Source organism: Ctenopharyngodon idella, chromosome 6, assembly GCF_019924925.1.
Source record: "Ctenopharyngodon idella isolate HZGC_01 chromosome 6, HZGC01, whole genome shotgun sequence".
Classification (NCBI taxonomy): domain Eukaryota; kingdom Metazoa; phylum Chordata; class Actinopteri; order Cypriniformes; family Xenocyprididae; genus Ctenopharyngodon; species Ctenopharyngodon idella.
Window position 1 is genome coordinate 13,838,217 of NC_067225.1, and position 22,753 is coordinate 13,860,969.

Consider the following 22,753-nt stretch of genomic DNA (forward strand, 5'->3'; position numbering starts at 1 on the left):
AATCATCAGCTTGATCATGTTGATCCTCGAAATGAAATTGAAAGTTGAGCTTTACCTCTGAGGTAAATTCTTCCAGAATTATTCCTCACTGCATCTCAAAACGATGTACATGAATCTGACTAAGCTTGATGCTTTTTTTTTTGATGCGGGCGTTGCATAGATCGTAGAATTTGCCTTTGAATAGTGCGTGCTCTCTCTGGGCGTGGCCTCATTAGCGGATAATGAGGTGACTCGCGAAAGACTGACATCTTTCTTTTTTCAAACAGATTACATAAACAGAGAATATTTGTTGTTGATTTGACTTACATTATTTAAAAACCTGACGTTTCTTTAGACATATGTCTCATGTTTGTGTAATAAGTATTCACTAAGTTAGTGAATTCAATAATATATAAATGCATAAATAATGCAAACAAGTCATTGGACAACATTTACGTATAAAGAATCAAAATGCATGTGTCATGGATAAATATAATGGAAAAGCCTCCGCACGGGCAATGAGGAAATTATCAAACCATATTGTTGATGAAAATGATACAAAAAAAATAAGTGCTAGTTATTATTAATAGTGCATCAATGTTTTGAAAAAAACATCTAAAATAAATATATTACTGAAGTACTTTGTTAGTGGGTTAATTAACAAACAAACTCAAACAAACGCATCCCATATAAGATTAATTATATATTTATACAACATAAACATAATATTACTGCACAAAATGACACACATGCACAAGTGAACTTGAACTAAGATATGTGCTAGTCAGATGTTCCATAATTCCTGTTGTGGAATGTGCTCTTCCCGGATACGCACTGAAAGATGGCAACTAAACCCAAATAATTCACAACATTTTATTATAATAGTGTTTTCTTTATAATGTTATGACAGTCCCAATCAGAGTTATTAATGTTGTGCAATGCTGTTTGAGCTGTGTGCGCTGAAGCTGAAGAGCTGAATGAACACCGGGAAACTAAGAGCTTTGCTAGCAGGTTCTTTAACTCAACAAGAAACATCCTATAAACATAATATTTCAACTTATATCTGCACAAAATGACGCAAATGCACAAGTGAACTTGAGCCAAGTTACATGCTAATCAGAATGTGTAACTCCTGTTGTGGATGTGCTCTTTCCCGCAACAACGAGCTGAAACACGGCAACTAAACCCAAAGGATTCACAACATTTTATTACAGTAGTGTTCTCATTATAATGTTATGTAATATGACAGTCCCAATCATAGTTATGTCATGCATTTCTGTTTGAGCTGCATGCGCTGAAGGTAAAGATGATCACCGGTAAGTGCTTTAGGTTACACTTTATTTTAAGGTGTCCGTGTTACAGTGTAATTATACATTTAAGTACTGAGCAATAATTAACTACATGTACTTACTATGGAGTTACGGCTAGGGTTAGGGTTTGGTTTTAGGGTTAGTTACATGTAATTATCCATAATTATCCATAATTATTACTGCAATAACTACATGTAACGTGTAGCAATGACACTGTAAAATAGTGTTACCGCACTTTACTACCCCGTTAATTGTTAACCAAATGCATCCTATATGAGATAAATCAGATATATACACACAAAATAAGCATAATATTAAAACTTACAATTGCGCAAAACAAAAGGCTGCGAGTGCATAAGCGAACTTATAGTCATGTAACTCCATTGTGGATGTGCTCTTCCTGGCGCTAAAACACCAGCAAGGAATCTCACCTTGGCAATAAAGAACAATCATGGAAGATTGTTGACTGAATTAGAATTTTATAAATTGGAGGAAGTTTATCATCTGACCAATCTGAAGGATTTAGTTAGATTCAGGTGAACTTGTAGAGCCTCTGATTATCAACACAAAAATGACAGTTTGCAATAAAAATGAATTTATTAACAAAAAGATATACAAGAGTAAAATATCACACTCACTAAATACTACGAAGGAAAATGACTAAACTACTAAGGAAAAATGACTAAACTACTAAGAACATTGAATCAATAATCAAACAGAAACTACAACACAAATGGACGTTAACAAAATTGAATGGCAAGTAGATGAGCAACGGATTGGACAAAGCAATGAATGGTCAATTAGCAGTCTATGGGGGAGTCAATTGTGGTCTTTCTGGATGCTGGTATGAAATAGTAAATAAGCATTTACTATGAATACAGATAACGTGTCTAATGTATCTGTGTACGCTGACCCTAGATAAACAGTCTCTACACAAATAGTGATCTCATATAGCAACAAACCTAATGCCAAGGCCTTTGGGAAAAGGTTTGGTTAGCTTATATTTATGTTTCACTTGGCCGGGTGATCAGTTCAGGAATGGGAAATGTCATCCACTGGTGTCCTTCCGTGTGCAGTGTGAGACTGGATTGCTTTCCTATAGTTGCAGAGCTGCACTGAGTGCTGGAGGTCTTTGTGTAATCCAGAGAACTGTAGGTCAGATGGTGGTCGGTCCGCAGGATCTTCTGTAGGTTGGAGGTACTCAAGTTATGCAGGTCAGGAGCCAAAGTCCTCTGCAGAATCCGTTGGGCTGCTTGAAGGTCCATTCGGTGAAAGGTTTACTCGCAAGAGTATCACCTTGGTCGTGCTGTTGTTCTTCCCTCGTCAGGTCATAAACTCAGAACAAGGGTTTGTTCACTTGGGAAAGCTTTTATTCCTTCCCATTGGGGAGGGGATTACTAACCCCCACCTTTCCTACTGTGGTGATGTGATTGGGTCGTAGCATTCAAGGTGTCTGCCCATCACATCACCTTCCCATCCTGTGAAACTTGTTGTATTGTCCCAAAATACAGAGTTAAATAAGACAGTGTCTTTAGGACCTTGAAAATGCTTAATTTCTTTTCAAAACCTTTCTCAAAGTCCTTGTGGCAGTGTTCTGAACTCATAGTCCAAACTTGATGTGAATTGGTTGAGGTATCAAATTTCTGTCTCTTTATTCCAGGTGCGGTTTCCACTGTGTGTGCACAGTTTCCTGGATGAGTTAAAAAAATGTATAGGATATGTTCCTTACAGTATTCCTGTCCATTTTTGTGGTTTCAAGCCAATATGTATAGAAATTGTATTGTAAATGTATTGTCTTTCTTTTGGAGCATTTCTTTGTTCTTGCTGTGCTCTAGCCAGAACTGGTTTGGCAGCCCAAGGAGTCCATGGTCATTCATACCTTGGACTCAGGTATGGAGGGCTGAGGTGAACAAAGGAAACTTGTGAATTCAAATCTTGCCCTCTACCTTTGGCGGTCCTAATTACAATAGTCCTTTAGCTGTCGTTGAGGGTCGTAATGGGAAAGAACATTGATATATATTTGTATTTATCAAAGTGGGATAAAAGAATGTCTGTTGTGAAGCTCTGGTGCCATCATGTCTGCTGTTCACTATACATGGAAACGGTATTCCCTGGTGGCTGTGGCCTCTTTCAGCAGGATAATGCACCCTACCACAAAGCAAAAATGTTTCAGGAATGGTTTGAGGAGCACAACGTGTTTGAGGTGTTGACTTGGCCTCCAAATTCCCAAGATCTTAATCCAATCGAGCATCTGTAGGATGTGCTGAACAAACAAGTCCGATCCATGGAGGCCCCACCTCACAACTTACAGGACTTAAAGGATCTGCTGCTAACATCTTGGTGCCAGATACCACAGCATACCTTCAGGGGTCTAGAGGAGTCCATGCCTCAATGAGTCAGGGCTGTTTTTGCAGCAAAACTGTGACTAACACAGTATTAGGAAGGTGGTCATAATGTTATGCTTGATCGGTGTATATCTCCATATTGATAACAGTCTGAGTAATTCTGAGTCTTAAACTGTAAACTCTGAAGTGTTGGCTTTCTAAATATATGTTGGTTATGTGTCTATTCAGAATGACTTATCAGCAGCAACCTTTTTTGGGGGGGAGGTATGTCATTTATGCCCTACTTGCCAAAACGGGGGGTGTGCACTAAATGGTTAAACGTGAGAAACGTTTTATTAATCTGTCCCTTTTTTTTTTTAGTTTCATTGTTTTAGTTAAATTGTGATTATACACATTATATGTATAATAGGGCTGTGGATCTTTGGGTAGACAACGATTCGATTCACGATTCATAGGCGTTCGATTCGATTCAAGAACGATTTTTGCAAATTCAGAACTATTCGATTCGAGATAATTCACATTAAAATTCGAATGCGATTCACTTAATTCGATTCGATTCTGCGTTTTTATATGCATTCATTAGGGTTATTGAAATGCTTCCCCCAATGTGTCTTAGTCAGGGTGTGAATTATACTGTGGCTTTCAGGAGGTCAGAGAGTAAGGGCAAAAAAACCCCTTTTGTCCATTGTTAATTTAAGTTCATGTTAGTTCTTAATGATGCTACATACTTTATTTTAATAGCCTAAAAAGTGGCGTTTGTAGAAATTTACATAAGCCAACATTTTAAAAGGCTTTAAAAGTATTGTTCATGTAAACTATAGTGTAGGAAGTAGGATAGTGTTAATGGCTACACAACCTTATTAAAGTGTTTCAGGTACATTAAACATACTAATGCTTACATGGAGAGACTACCTTAGAATATCATGCACTTCCCAACTAATCCTAAACTAACTTTTCTTCATGGAATAGTTATAAAAGCCCTCTTTGTTCTCTTTATACAGAACATTTTCCTTATGATGATTCTGAAAGAAAACGTGCTGTTGCTATAGGAACGAACACAACTTGAATGCGCATCTGATTGATAGATAAACCGTACGCTCTTATTTCAGTGTTCTTAATGTTGTAGTTATTTCAGCAGTTTCAGTTTAACAACATTAAGTTAAATTTCATTTATTCATTCATTGGAACTTTGCGTATGCATTTAGATGCTTACAATATGTGTTTGCTCCGTCCATGCAATAAATGCGCGCCCTTGAATAAGCGGGGTTTTACTTCAACTGCTCAGGTAATGTCAATGGTATGACCCATTTCCGTAAAACTTCAGTATTTTATTTTATAGAAAATAATGGTGACTTTCCACACAATGAAAGTGTTTTATTTCAACAGTAGTGACCACGCAATGACTTGGCAGCTTTATCAATGGCTTGAGCGGTTTGACTCATATTGCTGTCTCGATAGAGACTGTCATCTGCTCATGTCAAGCAACTTTACAGTGATAACTGGTATATAATTTTGGCTGCACAGCAACTCTTAAAGAAAATGGTGTCATTGTCCAGCTTAAGTAAATTCAGTATTGATTCATTCCGTTGTAAGAATCAATAGTTATTAATTTAGTTAATTTATCTATATCAGCACTGGCGTAAACAGTGATGTCATCATCCAGCTCAGTTCAGTTCGCATACAATGGTGTCAATGCAGGCAGATCAAAACATTGTTGAATATCAAATGTCAAGTGTCCCCAACTAAGCAAGCCAAAGGCAACAGCGGCAAGGAACCCAAAGTCCAACATGTGACATCAGGTGGCAAACAGGTGTTAAAATTGAGAAAAAAACCTTGGGAGAAACCAGGCTCAGTCGGGGGGCCAGCAGCGAACAGTGCATGATTATGATTCAGGCAGCTATCATAAGTCCGATTGGGATCGCAACAGTCAAAGTATTTATATCCAGTTCCATCCAGTTGAGGATCATATTCATCACGCCGGTATGGACGGTTTGCTGAGGATCTGTGCGACTGGCTGTCGTGTCGATGAGGCCTTCACAGTAGATGATCTAGTTGACTCAATCTCTGCTGACACTTCAGGGCTGCGTTGTCGTCATGTCAAGGCGCAGGTCCTTGATCTCACCTGGATACGGCCCGGATCCGGCTGACTACAGTAAACCTCGGGATAAACAGAGAGACTAATATTAGCGTAGATGCCATTCTTTTTTTGATGTAACGAGTACATCTGGTGTTATAGGAAGTGTGTTCCCGGTTCTGGCTGACCTAATTTATGCAGCCTAACAATCCTTTAACGGATTTGAAAACATAAATTGATAATGTGTTGTGTATGCCAGGTTAAAGAGATGCGTTTTTAGTCTAGATTTAAACTGACAGAGTGTGTCTGCTTCCCAAACAATGCTAGGAAGATTTTTCCAGAGTTTAGGTGCCAAATAGGAGAAGGATCTACCGCCTGCGGTTGATTTTGATATTCTAGGTATTATCAACTGGCCAGAATTCTGAGATTGAAATAGACGTGAAGGACTATGATGCATTAAGAGCTCGCTCAGGTACTGGGGAGCTAAACCATTTAGTGCTTTGTAAGTAATTAGCAAGATTTTAAAATCTATACGATGTTTAACAGGAAGCCAATGCAGTGTTGACAGAACCGGGCTAATATGGTCATACTTCCTGGTTCTAGTAAGAACTCTAGCTGCTGCGTTTTGTACGAGTTGTAGTTTATTTATCAATCGAGCAGGGCAACCACCCAGGAGAGCGTTACAGTAATCTAGCCTTGAGGTCATGAACGCATGAACTAACTGTTCTGCATTTGTCATTGAGAGCATATGTCGTAGTTTAGATATATTTTTAAGATGGAAGAATGCGGTTTTACAAATGCTAGAAATGTGGCTTTCAAATGAAAGATTGGTATCAAAGAGCACACCCAGGTTCCTAACTGATGACGAAGACTTAACAGAACATCCATCAAGAGTTAGACAGTATTCTAGGTTATTACGTGCAGTCTGTTTTTTCTGAATTTAGTAATAGGAAATTACTGGTCATCCAATTTTTTATATCAGCTATGCATTCCATTCATTTTGTGGATTGGTAAGTTTCGTCAGGGCGTGAAGAAATATAGAGCTGAGTATCATTAGCGTAACAGTGAAAACTAACGCCATGCTTCCTAATGATATCTCCCAAGGGTAGCATGTACAGAGTGAAAAGCAACGGTCCTAGTACTGAGCCTTGCAGTACTCCATATTGAACTTGTGATCAGTATGAACTTGTGATCGATATGACATGGCGGCAGGCAGGTGTGGAGTTTTAATATCACTGTTCAGTTTCTCACTATTGTATACTTTTTTAAATTTTAATCATTTGAAAGAAGTGGATGAAGTTTATTTTAATATTGGGAGAGAAGATAAACAAATACGATTTGGATATAAACATGTCGGTTTTGGGAAGAGTGTTGTTTTTTCGATGATTTACCATCCGTGGATTAACTGTTCAAGGAAACAACGATGCTGTGGAAAAGTCTGTTGAGGAAGACGTACAGCTTTCACGGGATCAAATGACTTCGGAGATCAACGAAATGAGGGACATCGGTACCTTAAAGGGATTGCACATGGTTCATCTCAACGTTAGGAGTCTGCTTCCAAAGATAAGTGAATTGTGGCATTTATGTCAGGAATCCAAAGTGTCTGTTTGGTTGCAGTGAAACATGGCTGGATGTCTCAATATTGCACGCAGAGAATACATATAGCAAATTATTGTTTGGTAAGAAGCGGTAGGAATCATAAAGGTGGTGGAGTATGTGCATTTATTAGATCAGATGTTGTGTTTAAGGAGAGAAAAGATTTGGACAGTGCCGCTATTGAAGCTGTTTGGCTGGACATTTTTTTTACCCAAGAGTAAACCGATTTTAGTGGGTATTTGCTATCGCCCACCTGATCAAAATGACTTTTATGAGAGACTTGATGAGATTTTAAGTGCTTCTAGTTTTAACATTGGACAAGAGATAATAATCATGGGGGATTTAAATACGGATATGCTAAAACATGATACTTCAATTTATAAACATTTTAATTTATTTTGTGAATCATATGCGTTGAAACAGATTATTGTGGATCCTACTAGAATTACGTCTAAAACTGAAACTGTCATTGACATTGTATTGGTATCTGACAATTCTAAGATTTGCAGAAGTGGTGTTTTGGATGCTGGTATTAGTGATCATTGTATAGTATATGTAATTAGGAAATCTAGGAGAGAGGCTATAAGACAACATAATACAGTAAAATTGCGATCTCTCAAAAAATACAGTCCACAAGATTTTATAGAAAAACTTAGTAAGGTTAATTGGACTGAGGTGTTGCAGTGTGATGATGTGGCCTGGGAAAGGTTTAAGTTATTTTTTAGAAGTTTTGAATAAGGTTGCACCTTATAAGGATTAAGCAAAGGACTGAACCTTGGGTGAATGATAGTATTTTAAAGGCAATTAAGGAGCGTAATGACAGTTTTAAGGCTTTTAAAAGGGATAGAAATAATGATAACTTTGAGGTATTTAAATGTAAAAGGAACGAAGTAAGAGATAAGGTAAAAGAGGCAAAAAAAATTTTTTTTCAAGGACAAGATTAGTGAAAGGAAGCAAGATCCTCAAAAATTATGGAGAGCAGGGTGTCAGGAAAAGACTAAGGTAAAATGTTCTAAAATTAGCCTTAAAGTAGATGGAAGTTTGATATCGGATCAGATAAAGATAGCAAATCATTTTAATAGATTTTTTACTACGGTTGCAGAAAAATTGGTAAATGAGCTTCCAGCACAAATTGGTATATTTAATGATAAATTAGTTAAGGAGTATTATGCTAAATGCGGTATTATACCGGGAGGTTTTTTGTTTACTAAAGTAAAGGAGAGTAATGTTTTTAAGAAATTAATAAATCTTAAAAGTAGTAAAAAAAGCAACAGGGTTAGATAATATTCCAGTGAAGTTTCTTAAATATTCAGCCAATTTTATTACTCCAATGGTTACCCATATCATAAATCTTTCAATTTGTCAAGGTAAGGTTCCTGATGAGTTAAAAAAAGCAAGAGTTATTTCCCTTTTTAAAAAGGGTAGGAGGTTTGAGTGTAATAATTATAGGCCGGTTTCAATTCTGAGTGCTTTATCAAAAGTGATGGAAAATATTATTTTTGATCAGATTGAAGACTATCTTCTCAAACATAATATATTGTATGAGTTTCAATCTGGTTTTAGGAAAAAACACTCCATTGAGACAACAATTTTATTTTTAACGGATTATATAAGGAAAGAAATGGATCAAGGGAAGTTAAGTGGGATGGTACTGTTAGATCTGCAAAAAGCATTTGATACCGTCAATCACAGTATTTTGCACTTAAAAGTTAAAGCGATGGGTTTTAGTAATATGGCCTGTAAATGGATTAAGTCTTACCTTGAAAATAGGTGTCAAATAGTAGATTTAAATGGGGTGTTTTCAGATTGTTTGAACATTTCATATGGGGTTCCGCAAGGGAGTGTATAAAGTTGTTTACTTTTTTTATTATATATTAATGATTTAAATTTGGCTTGTTCAAATAAGCTTTTATTATATGCAGATGATGCAGCAGTAATTGTCTCTCATGAGAGGAAGGATGTTATTGAATATGAATTAAGTAGAGAGACTGAAGGGGTCTCTAAGTGGTTTTGCCATAATAAACTGTCTTTACATTTGGGGAAAACTGAAGTTATATTATTTGGCTCAGCTGCTAAATTGAAAAAATGTTGTAGATTAGAGGTAAAGGTTGGAGATCAAATTATTGCACCTAAACGAGAAGTAAAATATTTGGGTTGTGTTTTGGATAGTAATTTGACAGGAGAAAAGATGGCTGTTTTAGCTCACTCAAAAATTTGTAATCGAATAAAATTTTTAGCAAGACAGGCAGATTTTTTAGATATGGAAACTCTAAAAATGTTGGCTGGTGCATTAGTGCAGACACACTTTGATTTATGCTGCAATTTTTTGGTATAGCGGTATTTCAAGGAAATTAAAAAATAAATTGCAGACTGCTCAAAATAAGTTGTGTAGGGTTATTTTGAAAGTACATCCATGGATGCATTTGCGAGAGGAACATTATAGGAAAATTAGTTTTTTAAAAGTAGAAAAAAGGGGTATTTTTAAAAAAAAACTAGTAATGGTGTTTAAGATATTAAAGAAAATGGTTTCAAAGTATCTGTTAGAATATTATGTATTTGTAAGAGAGGTTCACTGTCATTCTACAAGGGCGACTAGAAATGATATATATCCTTGTAGGTTTAAGAGTGAAATGGGGAAAAATTATTTTTTATTTACTAGCTCTGTTGCTTGGAATAAATTACCTAGGTGTATCCAAGAGATACAAGAGGAGAGTATTTTTAGAAAGGAAGTAAAAAAATGGTTGTTTTATCATTGATGTTTGAACTTTGAAGTTTGTGTGTACTGAGTTACTGAACGTGATGTGAATTGCACTCCATTAATGATTTGTTCGTCCAATTTTTTTTAAGATACCGAGGACCACAATGGAAATAAGCCTAATGGCTTTTTTGTGTATTTTATCCTCAACAATTTTGAAATGTGTATGAACTAGTCTTTTTTTAGACTTTTTTGTATTATGTTTTAAATTTTATTAAATAAAACAAACAAACAAACAAATCTCTTCATTTACTACTACTGATAATGGTCAGATAAGTATGATTTGAACCATGCCAATGCAATTCCACTAATGCCAACATAATTTTCGAGTCTATTTAAAAGAATGTTGTGATCGATAGTGTCAAATGATGCACTAAGATCCAGTAACACTAATAGAGAGATACAACCACGATCTGATGATAAGAGCAAATCATTTGTAACTCTAATGAGAGTAGTCTCAGTCTCATGTGAATAGCAGTGTCTGCCCTGAGGAAAGCTCAAACGTGGGCTGCTCAAAAATGTATCAATGAGAGCTACAGACGGAGCGTGAGAGCATTCCAGTGAAAGGCGGTAAAGAGTGCAGCGCATCTGTGAAGGAGAGCTGTGAGGGCGCGAATGACAGCGCACAACGTCTCCCATCAATTCGTGCATGTAGTAATTTAATGTTTATATATTTTAAAGCACTGAATCGCTATAGAATCACGATTAATCCGATTCTTAGCATTTCACATCGATTATTAACCGAAATTAACGATTCACGATTCAAAACACGTTTCAAGATCGATGCATATGCATCGTCAGGATTTGTAATCGATGCATCGAGAAAACGAGTGAATCGTTACACCGCTAATGTATAATCAACATCAGTGCTATCAGAGCAGCAGGGGTAGCCCTGTCAACTCCATCCACGTGCCGCCTTCTCTTGAAAACTCACCCTGGCGGACCAGAATTATGACATCGGAAATTGATCTCCTCGCTGTCAAATTAGCTCTGGGGGAATGGAGGCATTGGCTGGAGGGGGCTTGACATCCCTTCACTGTGCTCACTGACCATTGTAATCTGGAGTATTTCTTTGAGGTAAAAAGGTTAAACCCCAAACAGGCCAGGCCCTTTTCTTCGCCCATTTTGTTTTTTTTCCATTTCCTATCGTCTAGGAACCAAAAATGTGGAAGCCAATGCCCTCTTACGTCTCCACACTCCTGACGAAACTTCTGAGAATCCTGAGCCTGTAATTCCATCCAGTCTTATAGTCAGGCTGATCTAGTGGTCCCTGGACAAAAGGATCTCTGAAGCCAATGCCTCCGAGCCTACTCCACCGGTGTGCCCATCAGGTCACATCTACGCATTCCTCCTTGGGCACTGGCCACCCAGGGACCAATCAAACCCTCTACAAGATCGCTTCTGGTGGCACAGCATGGCACAGGATATGAGAATGTTCATCCAAGGATACAAGGAATGCACAATATCCAAAAGTCTATGTCATCTTCCATTTGGCAAGATCCTCCCGCTGCATGTTCCTCTTTGGCCCTTGTCACATCTAGGAGTGGATTTTATCATGGACTTACCACCATCAGATGGATATACCTGCATTCTGGTCATCATCAATAGGTTTTCCAATGCCTGCCACCTCGTGCCCCTGGAAGGGTCTTCCTATGACCATGGAAACAGCTGAGATGATGTTCAATTGTGTCTTGCACAACTTTGCAGGAGAAGACATAGTCTCCGATCAAGGTCATCAATTTATCTCCCAGTCCTGGAAAGCCTCTTTCACTCTTCTAGGTGTGACTGTGAGTCTTTCCTCCAGTTACCATCCTCAAACCAACAGGCAGACAGATAGGAAGATACAAGAGATTGGGCGATTCCTAAGAACCTTCTACCACAGCCACCAGAACTCCTGGAACTGCTTTGGACCGAGTATGCTCAAAACTCTCCGTCAGCCAGCATCTGTTCTCACCCCATTTCAGTGTGTACCACTCGGCACTCTCCACTCGGGACATCATACTGTGCCTGCCCAGTAAATGGCTAAGTCCCAGATACATTGGTCCCTTCTCCACAACCCGACAAATTAACCCCGACACGTATAAACTTCACCTCCCAACCCACTATAGAATTCAAAGCTTGTTTCATGTTTCACTCCTCAAGCCTTACCACCCTCCTAACTCTGATTCCTCCACAGAGTATGGTCCCACTGATGAGCCACCCTGCCTCTAATCCTGGATAATGGAACTGGGGTACTGTCACCGTGTCACCAGGGTTCTCCTTCACACACAGCCAGCATTCACTCTTACCGGAATTCTAATCATCTGCACCTGTCCTTCATCAGCACATCAACCACAGTATAAGAGCACACACTTCCGTCACACATCATCAGGTCTCCAATGTGGATTAATGACTCTTTACCTGATCTACTTACCCACTCTACTTTCCTGAAGTTGTCTCCTGTCCCAGTTAGATTCTTGAGATCTCCATGTATTCCTCCAGCATTCTCCTAGTAAGACTCTCTAATTTACCTACCTGTGTTTCCTCACCTGTTCCCCGCTCCGCTACTCACCTGTTCCAACCATCCAAGAAGTGTGTGCTCTCCAGTCTCCTCCACTCACCGGTTATTGTCTCATTCCAAGCTACCTGGCAAAAGGAAAGGACTTTGTTAATCACTATTACTCAGTCATCAATAACACTGACTTCGATATTACTCACCTGCTTCATCTGTGCATTCCATCTGTTCAATAAATACCTGTTTGGGTTTGACTATAATCCTGTCTCTGAGTCTGGTAATCTGTTACAATGTATTAGTTTATTATTTAATTTAAATAATTGGAACAAAATGATACAAAGTGCTCACATTTGAATAAAGTAAAAAATTAAATAAAAATTAAGATTTCTTAGTTCAAAGATATATAGGCCTATCTTTTTTTTTTTTGCATGTCATGTGCAGTAGTTATCTGAAAATGACAGAACACCAACAACATTTTGCACATTTTGGTTGAGTACCATTTGTAACTAATAGGGATGTAACTGTATTATCAATTTTGTGGTATCACAGTAGCAAAATTGTCTCAATAATATCGTGGTCACATGACTGTATGAAACGATAGGTCTTCCGGGCAAAAAAGTGTATATTTTTTTCAGCCCGGTTCCGAAAACAGTTCTGATGTGATGGATGGGTGAAGTGCAAGGAGCGTATCCTTTAATAGAGATGTCTCACCTCATCAATATTTTAGCAATTAATGCACTGAAAAGCCCTCGCGCTACTCATATATGTCAGATATCACAGAGAGAGAGAGGAGTGCACAAAGCTGCACGATTAATCTTTAAAAGATTGCATTCTCGATTTCAACACCCACATGATCTAATTCCTAAATGACAATGATTTGCCTGTGTATATTAACTTTTGACAAAATTAAAATCATGACATTCAAATCTTCATTCACACTGCCGCTGATGTAGAGAGAGTTGTCATGTTTAGATATAAACAGCTTGACAAATAATCTTTTCAAACACACAGTATCATTGTTTCTGTTACAAATATTCCAATTATCACAAAAGTATACAAAAGTTTATTATTCATATATAAATGCTGATGTCTACGTTACTGGTCAAAATAGAATAAATCTTTTGAAAGTAACTGGGTGCTTCAAATAATGACTGTATCGATTGCATTGTTACGCCACCAGATGGCAACAAATCACTGTTAAAAATGTATCTATCACTGAATCATTCTTTCAGAAACAAGTGAAGTCTTTATGAATCGAAGTCTTTATGAATCCCTTTGTGAATTCAAACTTGACTTGACTGTTTTTTGCACTTTAAAATTAATACCTAATCTACGAGGTAGGTAGGTAGTAGCATAGAGAATGTTATAAAAAAAAAATAATAATAATAATAGATGTTACCTTTGTCAAGGTCCAGCTTGTACAATTATTTTATTTTATATAAGGGAGTTTAAGGTCATTTGACCCATGTCATACTATACCTCATACATCTAAGCAACAGTTATGAGATTGTGATATCGTTACATCCCTAGTAACTAAAATTACAATTAAAAAAATTAAATAAAATAAAAATATTATTTCAAAATATTAATAAAAAGTTAGAGCAATAAAAATTATTTTATATATAAAAAAAAAAAGCTAAATTAGCTGCTGATGGTAATACCTTTAGGGTGTACTCATACTAGGCACGGTTGCCTTGAACCGAGACTGAGCGCGATTGTCCCCCCTCCCCACTCCCCCGCTGGCCTGCACTCACACTGCACTTAACGTTCCAGGCCGGAGCACGCTTACGTCATATACGATGCAACTTTTTGAATGGAAGAAAACAGGAAGAAATGCACTTTAGCTAAGATACTGCCTAATATATAGGCTATTAATAATTTATGCCGCACAGCGATTTTCAATAGCACATATCAGAGGATTATTACAAAGGCAGCTGACGTTAATGGAGGAATTTGCAGCTTTACTTGCGAACTACAATTCCTGTTCATCAATAAGGTGAGAATCAGACCCATTATAAACCCAAATACACTCAAATTAATTACATTAATTGATAAGTGTACTACTAAAGCAGTAATAAAGATGTTTGCCGCCATAATGATGACAGTAGCGCACAAAAGTAGTAACTGTTCCGTGCTCTGGCACGACTAGCGCTCACACTGCTCTTCCAAGCGGGCCAGGGCCGGCTAAACGAACCGCGCCAGGGCACGGAACAGAGCGATCACACGAACCAGGCTTTGGGGGTCAAACGCGCTCGGGCACGGTTCAAAGCGCCTAAAGCGGTCTCACTCTAATTTAATGCTGTTGTAGTGCTGGAAAAAAACTGTTTGCCATGTCCTCTGAGAAAAGCGGTATCTTTATCTGCCATCATCGTTAACCAGTGCATTGATCTCTATGAAGTAAAGCACCAGCTTCAGCATTGCTTTGTTGGCTGAGGTGGTGTTCAAAGTTCAGATAACCACAACTCTTCTTTTCTTGAATGAATCAGCGTTTTTGAATGAATTGGTTAAATGAACGGTGTAATGACTCATTCATAAATACAGTCGGTTGCTACCACCCACTGGTGTAACAAACAGTAACAAGCAAGTCTGTTTATAGTAATCAGTGCCTTCAGTATATGACATTACAGTATTTATATTATGTGTACTCCTGATTGGTTTAGATAGTGTAACCATTATTTGGTAAATCTACATTGGTTGGTGTATGTAAGAGGGAAGAAAAGACTTTACGCATTCATGCAAATACTGTGTCTACCTTGATTATCATTTACCATTCTACCTTACTACATAATGAATGTCACATTGTTGGCTATGTAAGGAAGGGCTAAAATGTTTATATCCTGTCACAGCTTCACACAGTGTTGCACCTTTTGTGTGACATTATGTACACTTTGCATCCCAAAAGATGAAAAACAAAAATATACACCACTAAGATGCACTAAACATAACGGCTTGCCAATGGACATACTATTGCCATTTTATGCACATTCCTGTTTTTTTTTTTTTTTTTTTTTCTTTCTTTAATGAGTTAGACACACACAAAAAGCACTTATAGCAGCTTCCTGCAACTACTTAGAGGTAAATGATATGACCAGAATCTTTACCACAAAATGAGTAATTTTCAACCAGACATTTTCTAAATGTGTCTTGGAAAAAACACACACACACACACACACATATATATATATATATATATATATATATATATATATATATATATATATATTTTATTTATTTTTTTTTTTTTTTCCTAGTCTGTCCATAAAAGTGTTATATGTTCTGTCAGGGAACAGATTCTGGGAAGAAAAAAAAAGCCAATGATCTCAAGCTGGTGTTTGTGTCCTGCAAGTCTGTTGAACACATTCAGACATCAGAGTCATCAGTAAGGGAGAACAACATTGAATGTTGACTTCGGCACAACATAATTTCATATTTATGTGGGACCTTTCTGCTCACTTGTTCTCATTATCTTTTACTAGGTGGCTGCAATAAACCCAAACCACCCGCTGGCTCAGATGCCCCTGCCTCCCTCTATGAAGAACTGCATTCAGTTGGCAGCCTGTGAGGCCAGTGAGCTCCTACCCATGAACCCTGACCTCCCTGCTGACCTTTTCACTTCCTGCCTCACTACACCAATCAAAATTGCCCTACGTTGGTGAGATATGCTGATTACACACGCATGCAATTGCATTCACTCATATACCTATGTACAACTTGAATGATGTAACTCAAACCAGGTGTTTTGATCAAAATAGCCCTTGTGCTTTGGTTTGTTTTTATTTATTACTTTTCTTTATGACCCGTATGCTCTACAAAGTAGAGCGGAGAATAGCTTATGAAGGTTAAGTATTCAGTGTAGTCCCTCATTATACTGTATATATCAATAAGGGATCATGTGTAATTATCCAGTCATTTTTGCAAATAAAACCCTGTGGAGGGATTTTTTTATCTTACTGAAGAGGTTGATTTTGAGGTAATGACCGGCTGATTACTGCATAAATAAATAAATGTTATGTTATTTTATTATGTCAGAACAAAGATATTTGACATCAGAATCTGACAATTGACCAGTAGGAATAAGTATTCCAGAGTGGAGTGTAACAAATATACAGAAGTTTTTCATGAGCAGTAGTGATGCGCGGATCACGGTTATATTTATTTATATTTATTTTTTTATTTTTTTTAGCAGAATTAAAAACAAAACAAAAGGAAGAAAAGGAAAAGTACTGCGTGGGAGCGTTTTAATGAAGTAGTTAACCAGGACGTATAAAGTGCAAATAAAGTGAACATTTTTCATTTCTTGTGTGTGTTTGGGAAGTTGCAGTGACAGTAACAGTAACATTCCAATTTAAGTTTGAAGGGAGTAAAGCCTGTGTTTAGACTATTAAGGAAATGCAATTTGCCAAAGAACTTCAATGTCCATGTCATGCTTAACACTGAGAATAACTGTAATGTGACAATCGGGTGCAGATATCTAAATCAGAGAAAATCATAGGTTCAGGATGGTGGAGGGTGGACTATAGGAATGGTTAGCTTTCTTATTATTCTTCTTCCCGAAAGGGAGTCTATGGCTGTCCTATGAACTGAACATGTAAAAAATGATGAAAATTAGCACACTTGTAGTGATGCTAATGAATAGTGATTTTACCAATTTTGGGCTCTCAAGGACCAAATCTATAGTACCACCACCAGTTCAAAAATTTACATTTGAAATGGTTATAACTTTTGAACCTTTTGTTCTAGAAAAATAAAACTCAGTACACCTAATTCCTTACATTGGCTCTACCCATTACACCATAGTGACCATTTTGAAAAATACAATATTCTGTTTTTTCACTACTCCTCCTGCAAATTTTGCTCAATTCTTACGAAAATGGCTCAGATGATCTTTGGACCGAGTTGCACAGAAATTATTGAACAGATTTTTTTTTTATTCATCTTTGTTCAAATGTTATCATGTCGCAAACTTTACAATGTAGACCCAAAATTGGTTCAGAGGCTGTATCTCGGCCAAACTTTGGTCAATCGAAATGAAACTCAGTAGGCTTCTCCAACACCATGATCTCAGGCTTTTTTTTTTTTTTTTTTTTGCAAAAACTTTTACATTTTGGAAACATTCTTCAATTTTTTTTTTTTTTTTTTTTTTTTGTGTCATTATGTTCCTTTGTTTATGCAGATTCCGACGATATCTCATTTTTCATATTGAAGTAAATGAAAAGCTGTTTTTTTTTTCACTTCTCCTACAAATTCTATATATATTAGTGCTGTTAAACGATTAATTGCGATTAATCACATCCAAAATAAAGGTTTTTGTTTACATACAGTGCATCCGGAAAGTATTTACAGCGCTTCACTGTTTATGTTACAGCCATATTCCTAAAGGGATTAAATTCATTATTTTCCTCAAAATTCTATAAACAATACCCCATAATGACAAGGTAAAAGAAGTTTGTTTGAAATCTTTGCAAATTTATTAAAAAAAAAAAAAAAAATCACATGTGCTTAAGTATTCACAGCCTTTGCTCAATACTTTGTTGAAGCACCTTTGGCACCAATTACAGCCTCAAGTCTTTTTGAGTATGATGCTACAAGCTTGGCACACCTATTTTTGGGAAGTTTCTCCATTTCTTCTTTGCAGGACCTCTCAAGCTCCGTCAGGTTGGATGCGGAGTGTCGGTGCACAGCCATTTTCAGATCTCTCCAGAGATGTTCAATTGGGTTTAAGTCTGGGCTCTGGCTGGGCCACTCAAGGACATTTACAGAGTTGTCCCGTAGCCACTCCTTTGTTATCTTGGCTATGTGCTTTGGGTCACTGTCCTGTTGGAAGATGAACCTTCGCCCCAGTCTGAGGTCCAGAGCGCTCTGGAGCAGGTTTTTGTCAAGGATGTCTCTGTACATTGCTGCATTCATCTTTCCCTCGATCCTGATTAGTCTCCCAGTTCCTGCCGCTGAATAACATCCCCACAGCATGATGCTGCCACCACCATGCTTCACTGTAGGGATGGTATTGGCCAGGTGATGAGCGGTGCCTGGTTTCCTCCAGACATGACGCTTGATATTCAGGCCAAAGAGTTCAATGTTTGTTTCATCAGACCAGAGAATTTTGTTTCTCATGGTCTGAGAGTCCTTCAGGTGCCTTTTGGCAAACTCCAGGCAGGCTGTCATGTGCCTTTTACTGAGGAGTGTCTTCCATCTGGCCACTCTACCATACAGGCCTGATTGGTGGAGTGCTGCAGAGATGGTTTTTCTTGTGGAAGGTTCTCCTGTCTCCACAGAGAAACGCTGGAGCTCTGTCAAAGTGACCATCGGGTTCTTGGTCACCTCTCTGACTAAGGCCCTTCTCCCCCGATCACTCAGTTTGGCCGGGCGGCCCGCTCTAGGAAGAGTCCTAATGGTTTCAAACTTCTTCCATTTACGGATGATGGAGGCCACTTTGCTCATTGGGACCTTCAATGCTGCAGAAATTTTTCCGTACCCTTCCCCATATCTGTGCCTCGATACTATCCTGTCTCGGAGGTCTACAGACAATTCCTTGGACTTCATGGCTTGGTTTGTGCTCTGACATGCACTGTTAACTGTGGGACCTTTATATAGACAGGTGTGTGCCTTTCCAAATAATGTCCAATCAACTAAATTTACCATCGGTGGACTCCAATCAAGTTGTAGAAACATCTCAAGGATTATCAGTGGAAACAGGATGCACCTGAGCTCAATTTTGTGTGTCATGGCAAAGGCTATGAATACTTATGTACATTTGATTTTTTTCGTTTTTTATTTTTAATAAATGTGTAAAGATTTTAAACAAAAAAATCCCCAAAAGGGATTTTGAATTTAATCCCTTTTGGAATAAGGCTGTAACATAACAAAATGTGGAAAAAGTGAAGCGCTGTGAATACTTTCCTACGGAAGCCCTGAACCGCATGGTGAAAAAAAAAAACTTGGTGGGGAGAAAAAAAAAAAAAAAAAAAAAAAACTTCTCTCGTTATTTCAAGATATTAAGTCATTATAACGACATAATATCTCGTTATTTCAACATAAGAAGTCATTATAACGACATAATATCTCGTTATTTCAAGATATTAAGTCGTTATTTCAACATAATAACTCTTTATCAAGTATGATAAAGGAGGAAAGCACATCAACGTCTTCACTGGCGCAGCGCTTATGTATTGGATCGCAATTCAAGCTTTTACTGCGATCGCCATGGTTTCGAATCCACCTTTTGCAGAGTTCGCTCTTCTCTAGTTACACTTCACATATCAAAAAAGGCATTTATTTTCAATAAAAAGGAAAACAATGTTCTAAAAGTGCAAATAACCTGCCTAACGAGTGTTTAATAACATTAAAAGTATTTATTGGGCAGCGTTAGCAGCATGTTCTCGTTCGATAATAGCCACTAGAGGGCAGAATAAGACAGGGAATCAATTAAAGAACGCAATAGTTATGTTGACCTACTGTTACAAGTTGGTGCTCCAAAATCCCAGAGGGTTATCATTGGAATTTGCATTCATCCCAGGCTAACCTTTATTGAGGTTAAATTTGTGTAGCCCATAAATTCTCATAAATACTCTATAGGCGTTTATTCTATGTAGTTTTCATAACACTGGATATTATACTAATTCATACTTTTCTACTAATCCATACTTCTAATACGTGGCCTAATAATTAATTTATTTAGCAATTACATAGGCTAGCTATAGAGTTTTGTGCTAATTGCCAGTATTGCTCTTTCAGCCAGCTTCATAGTTTTGCTTATCTGTTAACTTTTCAGAAGCCTATAACGGAGTGTCTATTTACAATAAGTGCAAATAGCGTCCCTTGTTGACAAACACTCTTTAGCTCCAATGTTTGGATGGGCCACTCAAGTTTAAAAAGGGACAGATGTAATTCAATGTATGCAGTGGTGCAACAATAGCATGAAGGGTTTCAGATTTTGGCTTTTACAGCGATCGCTGCGGGGTCGAATCAGCATTTTGCCGAGCTCACCCAATAATAGAGCTCACTCCTATTTTCTCATCATATACATTTTCAATAAAATGAAAATCATGTTCAAAAAGTGGAAATAAAATGTGAACAAGAGTTTAACCATTTTAAAAGTGTTCATTGAGTAGTGGAGGGGTTTTATTCTCCCAATAAGGCAGCATCCATTTAATAATTTTAATCAATATAATCACACTCTATGACATTATTGCATCCTGTACAAAAATACTGGGGTACAAATAATATCTGCCAATACAATGTAGCCTACAGCATCTAAATACTATTTATACTTCTTGCAAAGAACTGATAGGCTACTTTTACATGGTGTCAATATATCGCTATTTTCATCTAGTATAAATAGCATATCGTGAAAATGTTGCTATTGTCACTTAGTATAAATAGGATGTATCGGTATTTTCACTTAGTGTAAATAGCATCTACATTAGGGGTGTCAAACTCATTTTAGTTTGAGGGCCGGACTGGAAATAAATTAACCATATGCGGGCCGAATTAGCTTCTTCTTATAATAACCTTAGTGCGCTGATAGTTGCATTAATATTAAACATATGAACAACAAATTAATTTGTAAGAAAACTGTTTTTTTTTTTTTACAGCGAAAAGACTATTTTTTTTTTTATGATTTTTTATTAGCATTTTTTATTTTGATTTTTCATGGCCAATTTCAATTTTTATAAGAAGCAAATCGTCTGATTCTGATACTTGTTGCAGATTTTTTTAAAGCAAATTTATTTGTTGTTTATTTTTTCACAGGCCAATCTGGCCTTAAACAAATATGTATAGCTCTTTGATATTAGAGGCAAACACTGGCATTTAGATATTAGAGGCATTTTTATCATAATCCCAACAACGATGTTATGCACATGAGCATGAGCAGTTGTTTTTAATTTAAATTACTGAATAATTTCAAGATTAACAGCAAAAACTAGGTCTGGTCTGACTTTAGCTTTGTGAAATTATGCTAAAACAAAATCAGCAGGCGGACTGAATGAAAATGGAACAGCAGTGATATAGCGTTTCCATGGTTACCGCTATACACACAGCAGCGCTTTTCGATAAATATAGGCTAATACTACTACTTTATATGGAGATAAAAGGAAAAGCCATCAAAAGTTTTATTAATACAGTTCCTTCCAGAGATACATTCATATCAATCCCACTGTAATATTTATATTATTCTCCCTATTTTTCGCGAACAGTGAGCTTGTGCATGGTACAGTATTTCCTCTGCTGGCGGGTCTGTTCTCTTTGTGTCCGTATTCAGCGTGTTAAAGTCCTGTTTACATACTTCGTAAATACACAGATGAAATTTTGGGAAATTATTACAAAGCAGTTTGTTTGCAAGCCCGGAATAAAAACATTTTTGGCCCCTGAAAATAAATGCCTTTTTTGATATGTGAAGTGTAACTAGAGAAGAGCGAACTCGGCAAAAGGCGGATTCGAAACCGAGGCGATCGCATTAAAAGCTTGAATTGCAATCCAATACATAAGCGCTGCGCCACTGAAGACGTTGATGTGCTTTCCTCCTTTATCATACTTGATAGACAATAAAGAGTTATTATGTTGAAATAACGAGATATTATGTCTTTATAACGACTTATTATGTTGAAATAACGAGATATTATGTCGTTATAACGACTTATGTCGTTATAACGACTTATTATGTTGAAATAACAAGATATTATGTCGTTATAACGACTTATGTTGAAATAACGAGATATTATGTCGTTATAACGACTTATGTTGAAATAACGACTTAATATCTTTAAATAACGAGATATTATGTTGTTATAACGACTTAATATCTTGAAATAACGAGATATTATGTCGTTATAACGACTTATTATGTTGAAATAACGACTTAATATCTTGAAATAACGAGATATTATGTCGTTATAACGACTTAGTATCTTGAAATAACGAGATAAGTTTTTTTTTTTTTTTTTCTCCCCACCAAGTTTTTTTTTTTTTTCACCATGCGGTTCAGGGCTTCCGTACTTTCCAGATGCATTGTATTATGTATTAATTAATATGTAATTTAATGTATTAATATGTAATTTTAGATATTTCAAAATCAAGTACATTAAGCCCACCTTGGTTAACCTTGTTAACCTTGGTTTTTTTATTCAAATAATGATGTTTATTTTTCCAAACAAGATTATATATATTTTTATTTATCTGATTAATGATACGTTTTGGAACATC

The 22,753-nt window shown here is 37.0% G+C and overlaps 1 protein-coding gene across 5 annotated transcripts in view; it reads left to right on the forward strand.

Moving 5' to 3' along the window:
- Positions 1 to 22,753, forward strand: part of rptor (regulatory associated protein of MTOR, complex 1) — a 288,348-nt gene that overhangs the window by 132,765 nt on the left and 132,830 nt on the right. For all 5 annotated transcript variants that reach the window (XM_051898086.1, XM_051898081.1, XM_051898084.1 and 2 more), the window contains exon 7: positions 16,030 to 16,205. In XM_051898086.1, the coding sequence (XP_051754046.1) occupies positions 16,030 to 16,205 (176 nt within the window). The remainder of the gene's footprint in view (positions 1 to 16,029; positions 16,206 to 22,753) is intronic.